This window comes from Astatotilapia calliptera, chromosome 14, assembly GCF_964374335.1.
Source record: "Astatotilapia calliptera chromosome 14, fAstCal68.1, whole genome shotgun sequence".
Taxonomy (NCBI): domain Eukaryota; kingdom Metazoa; phylum Chordata; class Actinopteri; order Cichliformes; family Cichlidae; genus Astatotilapia; species Astatotilapia calliptera.
The window spans coordinates 32,453,030-32,471,083 of NC_137435.1; the positions used below are offsets into that span (position 1 = coordinate 32,453,030).

Consider the following 18,054-nt stretch of genomic DNA (forward strand, 5'->3'; position numbering starts at 1 on the left):
AAGCAGCGACTGATAAAAAGGATAACACTGCTCATCTCAGTACAATACCACCTTCTGTTAGAAAACCTTGGGTCTTGGCACCACCCACCTAAACGCTGCTGCAGACCAAGCATGCCCTCCAATGGCAGTAGCACTTTCCCAACAAAATAGTGCACTACAGGACTACAATAAAGTCCCCATGGTAGGGCTGTGCAATAAATCTAATAGTAATTCTATTTAAATTTTGGTGAGAGCACTAAATTGAGGAGGTCAACTTGCAGGCTGGTGAAACCAACTTCATGGTTTCATATAGCATATTGCTAACTTCTACTATGCATCCAGTGTCGAACGTCAGCTTCATCAGCGGTGTTCTGTAAAGAAACAGATGGGTGATCCTTAAGTGGGTCCACTCTTAATGCTACATCTGTCAATTCGAACCACTTCACCTCATCAATATGTCATTTCACCACCTCAGTGACTTCAGCTTAAGCTAACACAAGCGATCATATTGCGTGATAAGAATGCCTAATATATTTCGATTTCAGCTCCATCAAAGAATCCACCAAGACCTCTTTTTTCCACCCCATCAAAATCTGTAATACAGTGCACGGATGGACAGGTCATCCAATATCGACGCTTGACAGCCAAATCCAGTGCCTTATCCTGACAGGCTGCTTAAATCGATTTTTACCTTGGGTCAGTACTGCTTTCTCTTTCTTCTCCCACTCCATCCATCTATCTTTTCTCTCCTCAGTGACTCTCCATCATCATATGTCTCCATTATCCCTGACTTATCTTTCTCTACAGACCAACGTGAAGCCTGTAGTTACAGACAAAGCCTCATTGACCAACTGTAACACGATGGAGGAGTGTGTGAGCACACCCTCGGATACATGATCAATAACTTTCTGTAGTCTAGTGTGTGTGTGTGTGTGTGTGTGTGTGTGTGTGTGTGTGTGTGTGTGTGTGTGTGTGAACATTTGCACATGGGTCAGGTGTTCAAGGCCAACTGCTTGGCATTACCTCTCTCCCTACTCCCAATCAACATGACACCCAAACTCTGTCACGCTACAGTAGACATACACACACACACACATACATGCAAGGACCACATGAAAACCTTGCTGCTCCATGGCAACCAATTCCCATGGCAACCAATGGTATGGGTTTTTTTTCTTCGTGGGCTAGAAGAGTGAGAGGAGAATGAGGGGAAAAGGAGGGAGTGTGAGGGTGACAGATATTTGGGAGAGAAACTCTGGAAAAGAATAAAAATAGAAAGAAGGAGGAAGTGGAGAAGCAGCATGAACACACATACACACACACACACAATTTGGCTGTTCTGATGAGGGTGACGAGAGAGAGAGAGATACAGACAGTGACAACATTGTGGGTGAAAGGAGACCTCCCTCCTGGCTGATCACAACAAGCGCTTCGTAGCGCGGAGGAGAGATGTGGGGTAGTGTTTTGGGGTGAGAAAGAAACACTGAGATTAAAAATTAATGAAAAAGTCATCACATTTTGTGAAATGGTTCAGCTTAGAAAACTACAGTGTAGATGCTTTATGCACACAGGGTATTAATATATATGCTGGGTAGTAAGGAGAAGAATCAGAGTGCCCATGGTTAGCATATTTACAGCATATTTACATCTCCAGGTACCCTGTGTAAGTACTCCATAGAAACACTGTAATAGGATTGGAATAACATTTTCAATCCCTTGCCCTGTTGTAAGTGCACTGAACAGCCTTTAGCCTCTTCGCTCACACTCCCTTTTACTGGAGTGTAATTAAAACAGTGATTATGAGACTGCTTCACTTTACGGCCTTGTAAGCTAAAGAAAATGAGAAAAACAGAGCCTTCTTGCATTTTCAGCTCCTCATTTCCTGTGAAAGGCATATGTAGCTGCTCTTGTAGCTATTTTTATTGACAGAAATACCATTCTTTGAATGGTCACTCTGTAATTTATTAATAAGGTTTGAGGATCAAGGTTCCTTTATTTGTCATTGTACACCCCAATATATACAGTGGGGCAAAAAAGTATTTAGTCAGCCACCGATTGTGCAAGTTCCCCCACCTAAAATGATGACAGAGGTCAGTAATTTGCACCAGAGGTACACTTCAACTGTGAGAGACAGAATGTGAAAAAAAAATCCATGAATCCACATGGTAGGATTTGTAAAGAATTTATTTGTAAATCAGGGTGGAAAATAAGTATTTGGTCAATAACAAAAATACAACTCAATACTTTGTAACATAACCTTTGTTGGCAATAACAGAGGTCAAACGTTTACTATAGGTCTTTACCAGGTTTGCACACACAGTAGCTGGTATTTTGGCCCATTCCTCTATGCAGATCTTCTCGAGAGCAGTGATGTTTTGGGGCTGTCGCCGAGCAACACGGACTTTCAACTCCCGCCACAGATTTTCTATGGGGTTGAGGTCTGGAGACTGGCTAGGCCACTCCAGGACTTTCAAATGCTTCTTACGGAGCCACTCCTTTGTTGCCCGGGCGGTGTGTTTTGGATCATTGTCATGTTGGAAGACCCAGCCTCGTTTCATCTTCAAAGTTCTCACTGATGGAAGGAGGTTTTGGCTCAAAATCTCACGATACATGGCCCCATTCATTCTGTCCTTAACACGGATCAGTCGTCCTGTGCCCTTGGCAGAAAAACAGCCCCATAGCATGATGTTTCCACCCCCATGCTTCACAGTAGGTATGGTGTTCTTGGGATGCAACTCAGTATTCTTCTTCCTCCAAACACGACGAGTTGAGTTTATACCAAAAAGTTCTACTTTGGTTTCATCTGACCACATGACATTCTCCCAATCCTCTGCTGTATCATCCATGTGCTCTCTGGCAAACTTCAGACGGGCCTGGACATGCACTGGCTTCAGCAGCGGAACACGTCTGGCACTGCGGGATTTGATTCCCTGCCGTTGTAGTGTGTTACTGATGGTGACCTTTGTTACTTTGGTCCCAGCTCTCTGCAGGTCATTCACCAGGTCCCCCCGTGTGGTTCTGGGATCTTTGCTCATGATCATTTTGACCCCACGGGATGAGATCTTGCGTGGAGCCCCAGATCGAGGGAGATTATCAGTGGTCTTGTATGTCTTCCATTTTCTGATGATTGCTCCCACAGTTGATTTTTTCACACCAAGCTGCTTGCCTATTGTAGATTCACTCTTCCCAGTCTGGTGCAGGTCTACAATACTTTTCCTGGTGTCCTTCGAAAGCTCTTTGGTCTTGGCCATGGCGGAGTTTGGAGTCTGACTGTTTGAGGCTGTGGACAGGTGTCTTTTATACAGATGTTGAGTTCAAACAGGTGCCATTCATACAGGTAACGAGTGGGGGACAGAAAAGCTTCTTACAGAAGACGTTACAGGTCTGTGAGAGCCAGAGATTTTCCTTGTTTGAGGTGACCAAATACTTATTTTCCACCCTAATTTACAAATAAATTCTTTACAAATCCTACCATGTGAATTCATGGATTTTTTTTTTCACATTCTGTCTCTCACAGTTGAAGTGTACCTCTGGTGCAAATTACTGACCTCTGTCATCATTTTAAGTGGGGGAACTTGCACAATCGGTGGCTGACTAAATACTTTTTTGCCCCACTGTAAGGGATTTTATTGTACTAAAAGTTAGAACGCTTTATCTGTGTTATCCCTCAAAGTTGTTGCTACCTATAGGCTGCATTTTTATTATACAGCCTATAGGTTTTTCAGCAATGTCATCAAAGCAAGAACTTTTAGGACATCTTTCTCTTATTTGCAGGCTATCATTTACTCATCCATGCACAGGACTTAAATTAAAATCTATTTGCTATAAAATCCACAGAGTAGAGGAGAGGAGTGCAGATCTGGGGGTTTTTGCCTGTGTAACAGCACCCCTGCTGGATGGAAGGAGCATCACTGCTATGCAGACCAGTTGCCTCCGGGTTGTGCATTTGTATTTCTGTGTGCATGTGTTTGTGTGGATCATTCCCCAGGCTGCCTTCTATAACCTCTGACCTCCGACCTCCTGTCCAGACAGGAAGCTTCTTTTTTTTTAATCCACTTTGCTGATACATGGAATGCATGTTTCAGTACGTGCACTGAATACTAAATGCGAGCTTCCCCCCCAAGATATGAACAGCATGTGAACTCGAGTTTTCTTCACAATTCATGTGTTGACTGTGACGCAATGCATTCATACATAATGCATGTTTTGCATCTAAAGCAACAACATACGAGGCCTAAAGTCTAAAAATCAATATGGCTTTCAAAGCTTTTAACATCTGCCCCATCACTCTGCTGTTGCCTGTCTGACAGACCTCTGTCTGTCTCCGCATTCCTAAAGAGGAAGCGTTTGGAGGATGTGCTGATTTAAAAGGTTGGCTTGAAGATAAAGTTTCATAGATATAGCTGGCATTTTTTTTCTTCAAAGCCCCTTCGAAAATATTTATTTTGCATGACATAGTTATATTTTTTTAAATGTTACTTGTGTCTTTAAACACATATTAAGAAGGCCCGAGGCGTTCTCTGTATATATATGCATGTATTATCAAGCTGTGTCTTTATCCATCTGTCTGTCAGTCTATCCATTTCCCTGTGTGACACCAACCATCTGTCTGCCTGCCCTCAAATCTGTCCTGCAAGAGCGAGACGCACCAGCATGTTCTGGGCCACAAGGAAACAGTCGTGTCCTTTTCTCTTTGGCGACATCGCAACAATCCTCCTTACAGCAACATCTGGTGACACAGAAAGTTACTACACAGGAACAAAAAACATCTCAGAGGCAAAACTGTTTCCATTTACAGTAAAAGAGGGAAAAAGAAAGAAAGAAAAAAAACTGGGACATGAGAGGAAATTGCAGACGAGCTGTGTTATCTTTGTGGCTGCCTTTACAGAGGTTTGGGAGTTTTGGTTTCTGGAGAAGTGAGACAGAATGACCTTCACGGGGTGGTCATGTCTTATCGACCGGCACTAAAAGCCCAAGCTGGGCGTGCAGCAACACACAGGCAGAGGAAATGAGTTTAGAAAGTCAGGCAGATCATACAGGGGTGGCGCTGCTGCACGCTGCTCGACAGGATAAGCTTCCTGATATCCAGAAGTATTTAAAGTGACGTGTCTCAGAACTCTTTTTTTTTTTTTATCTGACACGCTTACAAGATTTTGCATGCCTATTTACTATTTAATAAAATTAAGAAAATATGCAAAACGTGGCTTTTATTAGACACGCGATGCCCTGCAGCATTCACCAAATACACTGATTCTGTTAAAGGACTGGAGGAGATGAGAAAAGGAAGAAAAACTCAGCAGAAAGGAGATGATAGGAGGGGATTTGGGGATAAAGAAAAGAAGAGTCATGCATGGAAACAAGTCAGGGGAAGTCAATGAAAAACAGGACTAGAAGCAAACAACAAAGACTGAGGAGGAATAAAGAGGGAAGAAAAGAAGCGTGGATGTGAAAGAAAGCAGGAATTAAGGAGAAATGGGAAAAAGAGGAAGGCAAGAAAGTTATGTCATATCTCAGCTTCATTTAAAAAAAAACCATCCTAGAGCAACTTCTAAAAAGCTCACCCATGTTTAGAGGATTCAGCGGGGCTTTATCAGTTAACCTCTGTTGGGGGAAAAAAGGGAAGTAGAGGGAGATTGTGATGGTGCAGAGTAAACAATGCAGAGGTGAAGACCCTCAGGCAGAGAGATCAGGCCAGAGGCAGACAGAGACGAGAAAGACAAGCGGACTGGTGTTTGAGGCCCATGGCTGGAAAACACACTGGCACAGGGAGGAGAGGAGAGGAGAGGAGAGGGGAAAAGGGAAAAGAAAGGAATTAGAGACTTTTTTATAGTTGCTTTCTCTCTAGGATGTTGATTTGACTTCAACAGTTATCGGTCACTTTGACTTTTTTCCTCTCTTTTCAAACCTCACTTCAGAGCAAAACAAAACCTCATCAAACGTAAAGGGGAGGCCATTTCAATAGGCATCACACCCCTCGAAAAGCGTGGCGGAATTCTTTTAGAAACTGAGAAGTGTGTGTGTTTGTGCAATCCCCTTGCCCCCCCCCCCCACCCCCCCCCATCCACACACACACACACGGTCACTACAGATTACAAACACACACCACAGATGGCCAGCGCGTCTCGTCTTTTCACCGCCACCACCATCGAGAATAATGGCCAGCGGTGGCCCCTCCTCCTCCTCTTCTACTCCCTTTCTCTTTTGTCAGCACGTGTGTCCGTCAAATGGAAGCGTGTGTGTCTGGGACAATGGCAGGCAGACAAAGAGCCCGCCTACCCCCCACCAGGATGCTGAATAGGGGGGCACGTGGTCCTTGTCATAGAAGGAACAATAGCGCTGAGGAAGAGGGACAGAGAGAGGGTGTGGCAAGGTGCAGCCTGGGTGGCCCCCCGAGTTCAGATTTGAACTTGAAGTTAATCAAGCAAATCAGGCGAAACTAGCCAGAAGCCAGAACGCAGACCATATGGTAGATATTCTTTAAATTACATTAAAGCCAAATGCATTTACTGAGGCAAATAATGCATTATTCATTCGTCAAAATGATTAGTCACTCACTCACTTGGTTTTCGGTTTGAAAGTCACGACTGGAAGTTTCATGCGCCCACGCATTTTTTCCATATGCTGCATAACCACTTACGGCTAATCAAAGCACATGACATGCCTTCAGACTGACTTCCTACCTTCCAGGAAACCAGTGATTCCATTAGTTTCACAACAGCAAGACAATTAACTTGTTAAGACCTAAAGTCTGATGGATTAATGAAATCGGCAGTCCATCACCGTAAACCGCCTCTAGGCTTCTGCGGTCCTAAAGCAGCAAACAACTCATGCAGAAATCTTCCAGAAATCTGGGCTTGTTGGTGCTTTCAAGGATTGGACATTATAAGTATTACAGTTTTCTGGATGCAACTTTTGTATGAGAATACCGTGTCGGTACTTGTAGAGGACTTCACATTGCTGTACTTAATGTGCTAACGTGCACGAAAAAGCACGCATGAAAGTGCAAGACTCAAACACCGAATTAATGACTGCTAAACTTATCTTGGTCTGGCAAGTTAACAAGCTTACATGATGCACATAATAAATGCTATAGCCTCCGAACATCAGTTAGCATGTGAGCATTTTAATATGCCAATACTAGCATAACCCAAAGAGCTATATGCTAAATGGTAAACTGCTACTTGCATAGTGATTTTGTACTCTGAATACAGAGAGCTTTTACTGCAAACTTCAATTATCCAATCACACACACATTCATTTCTATACCTAAGCACCTTGTCTACACTCTCACTCCGAATGATCCGTCGGGGCAACAATATTTTGCCCAAGGACACTTCGACATGCCGGCTGGAGTAGCCAGAGAATCGATCCACAAACCAGTTCTACCTCCTGAGCCACAGGCGCCCAGGAATTATTCACCAAGCCATAAGAAATTCCTGAATGATCAGTCAGTTAATCATTCTCTTTTTATGAACAAGTTGTATTTTTTTTGTATTTTTTTGGAACTGAAACAAAGTATTCAATAATTCTCCGCTTTTTTCCATTAGCCAACTTTCAATATCACATTTCCACACAGCCACGTTTTCCACTCCCTGTTTGGCAGCACAATGACAATGTGTTAGTGATGAGCAATTACCTTTGAATAATTACATATCTTAAGCATGTATCAAGTCTCAGCAAGTTGATATTGATGCAAAATAACATAAAAAATGAATGGCTTTCCAAGTAAAGGGTAAAACTGATTCCCATGACCAAATACAAGGCAGAAGCCATCCTGGAGGGCCCAAAGACTCAGCTGGTGGATTTACTCCAGCCTTAGGCTTTTACTCACTCTAACGGATACATCAGCACTCGTGGGACATGTTTAATGTGACTCGCTGGATACAGCCTGAACAGTCTAAAGGTGCTCACGCACGTGTTCTCGTTGAAGAACGTGCATGTTTGTTTAGTTTTGGTTTTTTGTATGCGTGCAAGGGGGTCAAGATGCATTGTGACAGGGGAATAGAAAGGTTGGAACAGCTGGGCTGAGTCTGCAAGAGGACACGACAGGGGGAAAGCTGGGGGGAGTGAGTTAGAGACAGAAAAAAGAAGAAAAGGGACAGGCACGTACATCCAGGCAGGCAGGCTGCTGACAGGCTTCTTTTGAGGCAGCAGCTGGTTAGACTGGGGGTCTCACCAGCTGTGCCTCTGCTGACCTCTCCCTAAAACTCTCCACCTCCTCTTCCTCCCCAAACTCCACTTCCCTTCCCCCAACAAACTGGAACCCTCACCCAAATGCAGGCAGGAACACACACACACACACAGACACACACAACCATCTGTCAGTAGGAGGACAGTTGTCTCTCTGATTGCTCCATAACAGTGTTGAAGCAGACTTGGTAAGACACAGCACCACGCCCCAAACGAAAGCCCTGGAGATATGGAACTATTCTAAACCAGACGTCTTCCAACAAGCCCCAACTGACGTCTCAAACTCGGAGACATGTCCCTGGATAGATCACCCAAAGCCTGTGACTCATGCATGATTGCGAAGCAACACAGAGACGCAGAATTAGCAGTGATGGGAAAAGAAACCATGTACATGCTTTCATAGCTTTTATATTTTGACCAAAGAGATTCATGCATCAACACTGTGCTTATATTAAGTAATTTTTTTTTTTTAAAGACCACGCTGTTTGCTCTTATTTTTATAAAGTAAGACAAAATTTACCAAATATGGTAACTCAGTGGAAGAATCATCAGTGATCCTTCTAAAAGAGCGAGCTGCTGTTCCAAAAGTGCATCTCTCATTTTTCAAATCAAGCTTCTTGGAAGAGAGAGGCTGACTCACAATCTCACCAGCTCCTCCTTCATTATGATCTGCATCTAGGCTGACAGCAGATCAGCACCGATCAGATCTGATTTATGCAGAAAAAACAAGGAAAAGTTGCCTCGCCCGATTCAGACAGCATCACTTCAGAAGTGCTTATACGGAGCACCACTAAATCAAGTGCATCCAGTGAGTAATTGATTCAAGCTCTGTTCTTGTTTTTCACTCTGCCGTATAGCTGGCAAGGCAAATCTGCTGTATCTACAGCAGGAGGAAAAGAAAAAGTGAAGAGAAGAGAATGAGAGGAGACCATACTTGCTTTAGAGGGGAAAGAAACTAAAATGATGGCGTGCACAACATTGGCAAAGTAAAAAAACAATAAAGTCACTTCTGAGATACAGAGAATCTCTGCTATTTTTTTAAATCTTTCATTTACAAAAAGATTTTTAAAAAATGAAATACATTTTATGGTTTGTGTCTGTATGATAACAGCCGGTCTCCGACAGACTCTGGGATAAACTGCATGTTGACATCCTCAACAACACAAGCAAACAGCATGCCTGGGTGACTCCACCAAAGCACAGCGCAGCATAACTTTACACTATTAAACAGAAGGCAGTCAATCGGTCAATTCAAAAAGCCTCCTCTGTCCTCTAGTTTATTTCATGCCACAATATAGTCCACACAAACGTTGTTAAAAGCTCCAAGAGGAGCACTTTTCGCTTTGATTCTCATGACTAAAACTGCAAAATCTGGTTAAAAAGGAGCTGGCCACACCAATAAACAGCCCACACATCTGTCTTCAAATGTTTTAACTTAAAAGCTCCAAAATTGAAATATACACTAAAATATAAGCCATGTAAAATATAAGAAAAGCTGTTTAAATTTGGCAAGAACACACGATTATCTAGGACACCATTACGTATATGCTTTTAAAACTTTTTTATGGTTACTGAACATTAAGGTGTGTGTGTGGAACACATAAATCACTTACACACACACACATGCATTTGTGACTTAAGTTTCAGTCCACCTACGAAGTGTCTGCAGCACTGTATAGACATGCCACACTGGCCACTTGATTGCTGTGGCATTTGCCAATGTGTACATAACTTTTTTTTCCAAGTGTGTGTATTAAATCTGTTTATTGGCATGCCAAATCCCTCTCTGCTCCTCCTCTCCTCTCCCTGAAGGGTTAGCAGTGTGAATATTAGATGGGGACAGATTGTATTAGATAACACAGACCTAAATAGAGCCACGCACAGATTCTCACACACAGGCAGCTTTGTGATGTACAGTTACACAGATGGTGAAGAAGTGCACTTGAAGAACACTTCATGGTGGCTCATTCAGAAAGGTAATGTATGACAATATGGCCACATTTCACCCAGATTTTGCTGTTTTATACCTAACATAACTCAAATTGAACACTGTTTTTCATTTTTACAGCAATGCAAACTTCTCTTTCTTATCACTACTGCAGCGGTCCACTGATGCACGCGGGAGAGATGAGCCCACACAGCTCACTGGGGGGCCCAAACAAATCTCCCCAAACTTTACTTGGTAAAGCTGGAGCCTCGGGCAAACACTTAGATGGCAGGATTTTTGTTTTATTTTCACATGTTAGGCAAGGTTTTAAAAGAGTACCTCTGCACTGGGGGATCAGTGGAGAAAAGTGAAAGAAATGAGTGCTGAGCTCTGCGATCTGCAGCTTGCAGGGATATGAAATGAATGCAAAATGCATGTTTCGGATGCTGTCCGTACGTGTGGATCGCCAGGCAATGTAACGCTATTCATGAGACACCATAGTATGCACATGCATTTTTTTTAAGAGCTACTTTAGCACATAGTGGTAGGACATGGTTTGAAAGTGGAGCTGCTGTGGTGCACAGACACAGACAGCGTTGCATAAACAGTCCTGCACTTCACAGGCAGCTGGTGAACATGCAACTGCTCTGTGGGCTGGGATCTGTCCATCAAGTCACGTCTCAGGGGAACAGGAAAGGCAAGGATGAGAAACCAGCACGCTAGGATGTTTTCCTCCTCAGTTCTAAGAGCATGACAGTCTAAAAAAAACTTCCAACATACCTTTTTTTAAAAAATGAAAACAAGGCCAACTTTGCAGCCACATCATCATCACCATCAAGCAAGCACCGCTCAACTTAGCTGCACCTCAGCAAGAGCAAATATCTAGTCATGAACAGCAACACTTGGCTGCCACAGTGTAAACTGAATACATGCTTTCTGTAGTCTAGTGTGTGTGTGTGTGTGTGTGTGTGTGTGTGTGTGTGTGTGTGTGTGTGTGTGTGTGTGTGTGTGTGTGTGTGTGTGTGTGAGAGAGAGAATTGCAGGAAGAGAAAAAAGGAAAAAAGGAACTTCAAAGTTGGTGAACAGCTAAAAAGTAGGGTTAAAAGGGGTTAAGATTTTCCTCTAGCCCTTAGGAATGCAGAGCGGGAGCAATAGCGCATTCCCTGTGTGGAGCGCAGTGAGCATCCTAGGACAAAGGCATGTAAACATGCAACCATGCACTTATGGAAACAAGTCTAGGCCAGAGGTGTCGAACATAAGGTCCAGGGAACAACATCTCTGGTTTAGACTCTCTTGGTCTGTTCTCCCTGCACATACCAAGCAGCCATCTGGTGAGCCGGACAATTCAACCCTGCAGCCATTTATCTACATTCTCCTCACAACTGCTTATCACCTCGGCCAGCATCCTCTCCTTCTTTTAAACCGTGCCACTCTACTGGTACCTCGCCTTTGAAAGCAGAGGAGACGAGGAGTAATGTCAAGGGAAGGAGGGGAACTTAAAGAGAATAGCAAATGAGCTCTCACCTCCTCGGACAGCTCGGCTCTACAGAGACTGAAGGGGTGCTACGGGGTGAGAGATGAAGGGAGAGAGGCCCCCCCCCTCATCACAACATAGTGTTCCCATTACATCAAATCATTTCTACATTACACTGGCTGGGTGTCGCCTTGGCATCACCACGATATTCCTCTGTGATCTGAGGCGAGAGCAGACATAGCCTGTGGGAGGACAGTCTATATACTTTCTATTGATCTCCTTGTAAAGGCTTGTTGAGGCCTGAGGTGCTTGAAGCTTCATCCATTAAAACATAATTTTTGGAAAAGAAAAAGAGAGAGAGAGAAAGCGCTGTGGCTTTATCCTAGATTTCATCATATTTGGAGTCATATTAGAGTGTAGACAAAGCTGGGAAAATGATATCTGAAGGATCGTATTGTTCATAACAATGTAAAGCAGTTTCAGCTTTGAAATATGATAGAAAATCAATGTCACTGAATGTTTTTGGTTTCTTTATGTGGTTAAGAGAGGACGTTTGTGTGGATAGTGGAGTCTTTTCTAAATGAGGAGTGTGTTTATGGTAACTTGCACAGACAGATAGCTCAGAAACTTGATGTCAATAAGCCGGGATTATAGTTTCATTACGTTTGTGTGCCTCTCTTTTATGAAGTTTATCTGTGTATTTAGCTATTGAGGAGTCACTCCTCACATTGCTAAATCAGAACCAAAACTAAAAGGCTACTTCAGCAATATTAAGTAAATAACAGTAATCGTAATACGCAAACCCTTTACTCAGTGAGACATATTTTGGGGAATATGTTGTCTGTTAGGAACAGCTAAATGAGAAAATCACCACCACTGTATTTCTCTCAAATATGGATATCAGCTTACTTTAATTAGCTTGGCAGGAAGAGATGGCACCCTGTACCACAATCTGGAACTTTTAGCTTCAACTTTTTTAACATTTTATTGACAGTTACAATGCTAAAAACAACACTTAGCAAGATGCTAGCTTAGGGCAGCTTTAGCTAGCTCTCTCAACAACTTGGCCATTTTAAACAAACAAGCTATGACTTATGTTTGTTTTATTACATGTTAGATTCAACATGAGTTTTATAAATGCTGGACAGATTTTAGTGTTGGACAGGGCAAGCTAGCTATTTGGCAACTCTTTGCACTAAGCTAATAGAGAGCAATAGTGGCCGCCCACATTTTTTAAGGACTCCAGTTCTAGAAATGAAAATCCACATTCATTTTCCCCACTGTCGTTTGAGAAAATTCTTATATAAAGAGTTTTAAGTCTTGAACATACTAGTTTCGAGGTACCTCGTCACCATAAGGAGATTGAATTAGGTTGAATTTTTGTTTTTTAAATTAAAGAAAATGAAAAAAAGGAAAAAAACAACAACAACAACAACAAAAAAAAAAAAACTTTGTACATAATTACTTTCAGATGTGAATAGGGATGGGTATTGATAAGCCTTTAACGATTCCGATTCCATTTTCGATTCTGTTTAACGATTCGATTCCTTATCGATTCTCTTATCGATTCTTTTTTTTTAAAAAGGAGAACACTAAAGTCGATTAGCTTAGAACTGTGTTTTATATCTTCTCTTTGAACAAGATAGAAATTTAGGAGTAACATGGCCTTACAAACCCAACAGTGAGATCTTAAGAGATCCACAGCCTACGGCTCTTCAATGGGGTGTCACAGGGTCCCCAGGAAAAAAAATGTATATGTAAAATAATAAAATAAATATTCTCCTGTAGCAATAACAAAGTTTAACATAAATTATTCTGTAGCAATTACACAAGAATATCCAGTAATGTCCCTGCCTACAATTAAACACATTCACTTACCAAAGTGAAATCGGAGGCATCTGCTGTGGCAAATGGGTGCAAGCCTTTGACCACAAACTTAGACACTGCTCGGTGACATTCGTCTATCCTGGCCTGAAAGGAGACGCTACCGGTAGACTGCAGCGAGAACTGCCAGCATCTGAGTCAGCCAGACTCTGTCTCTCTCATCATGGTTATCTAAATGCAACGCACAGTAATAGCAGGTTTTGTAATAAGGTAAATCGCGCTAACATAATGTGCAATGCTAATTGATTAGTTACCTGCAGTATTAACGGGAGAGGACGTGGAAACGCTACCGCTGCTGCTGGGTTGAGCTTCGCTAGTCCGGAGCGGATCAAAAACACGACATTCGTTGAACGCAATCGCGTGTTTTTTGAGCAAATGCTTTTGCATGTTTGTAGTGTTTCCTCCCTTTGATGAAATCTCTACTTTGCAAGTATTGCACGTTGCCCTGTTGTCATCCTTTCTCATAAAGTGTAACCAAACTTTTGAGCGTTTGTGCCGCTCAGGCGCTGTGTTTCCTACTGGGTAAAAGACGCTACTCAACGTGATGACGTCATTCGGGGCGACTGGAATCGATAAGGGAATCGTTTATAAAAGTGGCAAACGATTCCAAGGAATTGAAACAGTGGGAACCGGTTCTCAACAAGAACCGGTTTTCGATACCCATCCCTAGATGTGAAGGAACTACTGATCCCCTGGCCTCTAACCAGCTAAGGCTGATGGCTGTCCCCCACCCCCGGAGCCCGGAGGTTTCTTCCTGTTAAAAGAGAGTTTTTTCTTCCCACTGTCGCCAAGTGCTTGCTCAAAGGGGGTCTCTTTGATTGTTAGGCCTTTGTCTTTATTATTAGAGCAACTTGAGGTGACTTTTGTTGTGATTTGGTGCTATATAAATAAGACTGTACTGACCAAAATTAATCCTAAATTGCAATGAAACTTCTAGATTTCAAAGCGATTTATTTCTAACCTTAAAATTCATTATCATATTGTTGTATAATAATAGTTTTGTATTTATTTTATAGTTTGAGTAGAGCAGACTAAAGTCCAGATGTTATATTTTTCTTTACCATAGAAAGGATCCTGTCATCATCTACTACCTTTGTCTTCTACAGGGAGTGCAGAATTATTAGGCAAGTTGTATTTTTGAGGAATAATGTTATTATTGAACAACAACCATGTTCTCAATGAACCCAAAAAACTCATTAATATCAAAGCTGAATGTTTTTGGAAGTAGTTTTTAGTTTGTTGTTAGTTTTAGCTATTTTAGGGGGATATCTGTGTGTGCAGGTGACTATTACTGTGCATAATTATTAGGCAACTTAACAAAAAACAAATATATACCCATTTCAATTATTTATTTTTACCAGTGAAACCAATATAACATCTCCACATTCACAAATATACATTTCTGACATTCAAGAACAAAACAAAAACAAATCAGCGACCAATATAGCCACCTTTCTTTGCAAGGACACTCAAAAGCCTGCCATCCATGGATTCTGTCAGTGTTTTGATCTGTTCACCATCAACATTGCGTGCAGCAGCAACCACAGCCTCCCAGACACTGTTCAGAGAGGTGTACTGTTTTCCCTCCTTGTAAAGCTCACATTTGATGATGGACCACAGGTTCTCAATGGGGTTCAGATCAGGTGAACAAGGAGGCCATGTCATTAGTTTTTCTTCTTTTATACCCTTTCTTGCCAGCCACGCTGTGGAGTACTTGGACGCGTATGATGGAGCATTGTCCTGCATGAAAATCATGTTTTTCTTGAAGGATGCAGACTTCTTCCTGTACCACTGCTTGAAGAAGGTGTCTTCCAGAAACTGGCAGTAGGACTGGGAGTTGAGCTTGACTCCATCCTCAACCCGAAAAGGCCCCACAAGCTCATCTTTGATGATACCAGCCCAAACCAGTACTCCACCTCCACCTTGCTGGCGTCTGAGTCGGACTGGAGCTCTTTGCCCTTTACCAATCCAGCCACGGCCCATCCATCTGGCCCATCAAGACTCACTCTCATTTCATCAGTCCATAAAACCTTAGAAGAATCAGTCTTGAGATATTTCTTGGCCCAGTCTTGACGTTTCAGCTTGTGTGTCCTGTTCAGCGTCTTTCAGCCTTTCTTACCTTGGCCATGTCTCTGAGTATTGCACACCTTGTGCTTTTGGGCACTCCAGTGATGTTGCAGCTCTGAAATATTGCCAAACTGGTGGCAAGTGGCATCTTGGCAGCTGCACGCTTGACTTTTCTCAGTTCATGGGCAGTTATTTTGCGCCTTGGTTTTTCCACACGCTTCTTGCGACCCTGTTGACTATTTTGAATGAAATGCTTGATTGTTCGATGATCACGCTTCAGAAGCTTTGCAATTTTGAGACTGCTGCATCCCTCTGCAAGATATCTCACTATTTTTGACTTTTCTGAGCCTGTCAAGTCCTTCTTTTGACCCATTTTGCCAAAGGAAAGGACGTTGCCTAATAATTATGCACACCTGATATAGGGTGTTGATGTCATTAGACCACACCCCTTCTCATTACAGAGATGCACATCACCTAATATGCTTAATTGGTAGTAGGCTTTCGAGCCTATACAGCTCGGGGTAAGACAACATGCATGAAGAGGATGATGTGGACAAAATACTCATTTGCCTAATAATTCTGCACTCCCTGTATGGACATCCAGGCCTGTTTGCTTTTCTGTTCCCACTATCTGTTTGATGGATTGCATCCTCACATGGCCTGTTTCAGACTTCTTTGATGACATTTAGTAAATTCACAGCAACAGCTTCCAAATGCCAACGCCACCCTTGGAATGAATTGTAGAGCTTTTCCCAGCTTAATTCATTAATAATGATATAATGAGGATATCCCACAGCTGTCCATGAAACAGATTTTGACTCTAGTGTCCGATTATATTTAAACAAGCAAAAATTGGGGAAACTTTAAAAAAAAGGAATTGCTGTAATTCTTCAACATTTAAAGCAATATTTTGTTTAAATTAAAGCTTAGTGATAAGAGACAAATGTAACTTGAATTTTGTTTTGCTGATAATAATAATAAGGCACTGCTTTAGTGCGGGCAGAGGTGTTAGCCTTATTGAGGAAATAGCTGAATTAACTTAATGTTTTAATGCCTCTTCATGTGAAAACAAACACTGGCAAATCTCCCTGCAGCTCACATCTGTACATGTATCTGTACATCATAGCGCTGCTTTTATTTCCCTTTCTCACACACATGCGTCAGTGTTTTTTGTTAAAGTTGACTATTACCAAATAAATCATCTAATTATATTCCACAGAAACAGGCATAAACAGGTCGTACATGTCATATGGTGTTTTAGATCATCTGACAGTTCCCACTGGTTGCTCTCAGTTCTTGGCATGAGGTAACAAATTATGCTGCAATAATTTCACATTTTGGGTTTTTCCTCCAGGCATTGGAAATGTACGTATCGCTGTTCAGATTTCAAAGCCATTGTACATTTCAAATGCGCTTGGAGTCTCTGTCTCCATCTCCACTGTGCCTCCCTGTCCACTCCTTCTAATAGTCGTGAGTGTCTGACATAATACCTAGTTGGCTGGCTGGCTGTACAGACCTTGAAAGGCCCTGGCTTGAGTGGCTGGCTGATTTACAGGCGTTCTAGGTGGCTGGCTCGCCACAGACAACCCCCTCACTCCTACTGGACTTACTGGGTTTACTGGGTGGACTGGCTACTCATCTTCCTACAGTGAAGACAGACAAAGGCAGGTCTGTTCCTCTGGGAGCAAGCAGGCAAAGACTGCCACTTCCCGTGGCCAAAAGAGGCAGAGGGAGGAGGGGGAAGTGAGACAAATGAAGAAAGGAAAGAGAGAAAACTGAGACTGATAAAGAGCAGAAAAAAAGGAGGGTCCTTTTTAACTGAGGGCTACGAGGAAACGGGAAAAAGACATTATAACAAGAATCAGGAGAGAAATGTGAGAGATAGAGTGTAGAGAAAGGGTCAGGCACAGCCTATTAGTTGTATATTGTCCAATATGGTACTTGCGCAGGTACCAGCAATCAATCACAATGTTGCTTTCTATTACACTTTTCACAAAGTATTTGTCTCGCAGCCCATAAGCAGTCACGACAGGAACAATCCACTCTAAATGCTAACGCTATCAATAATCTTCATCTCCCATATGCTTGTTTGGTTTTTTTCCCCCACTATGGCATTTTAGTGCAGCTCGCCTGCGAAACAAGACACCTCTCCCTCCTCCATCTTGCCCTCTTTTCATCTCCCCGTCCATCTTTCCAGCGCCTACAATGGCTCCTCACCTCGCTCCTCTCCTCTTGGCCTGCAGCCTCATCCATCTGCCACTGCAAATACTGACATGAGAAAAGCAGTTTGGAAGATTTGGAGTCCATTTCCCTGTTTGTGTAGTTCTGCTGTTGCAGGGGACAGAATATATAGCAGGTTACTCCACAAAATTTCAAGCATATGAGCATGCGACTTTTTAGAATGGGAGGGTATTTTATGCTGTGAAAATACTTATTATCTATAGACGATGTATTATGAAATAATAGGTGAAAAAAACATATTCTTGTACTTTTATGATGCTAATGCTGCTTTATATGTTGTATGTATAACTTG

The 18,054-nt window shown here is 42.4% G+C and overlaps 1 protein-coding gene across 2 annotated transcripts in view; it reads right to left on the reverse strand.

Annotated features, from left to right (window-relative positions):
• Positions 1-18,054, reverse strand: part of numbl (NUMB like endocytic adaptor protein) — a 71,289-nt gene that overhangs the window by 39,120 nt on the left and 14,115 nt on the right. The window contains exon 1 of one of the 2 annotated variants that reach the window (XM_080289288.1): positions 13,449-13,616. The exons of the other annotated variant lie outside the window; for it this stretch is intronic. Within the exon in view, the coding sequence (XP_080145414.1) occupies positions 13,449-13,468 (20 nt within the window). The 5' untranslated portion in view covers positions 13,469-13,616. Of the gene's footprint in view, positions 1-13,448; positions 13,617-18,054 lie in introns of those variants that run through there. 2 annotated transcript variants of the gene reach the window in all.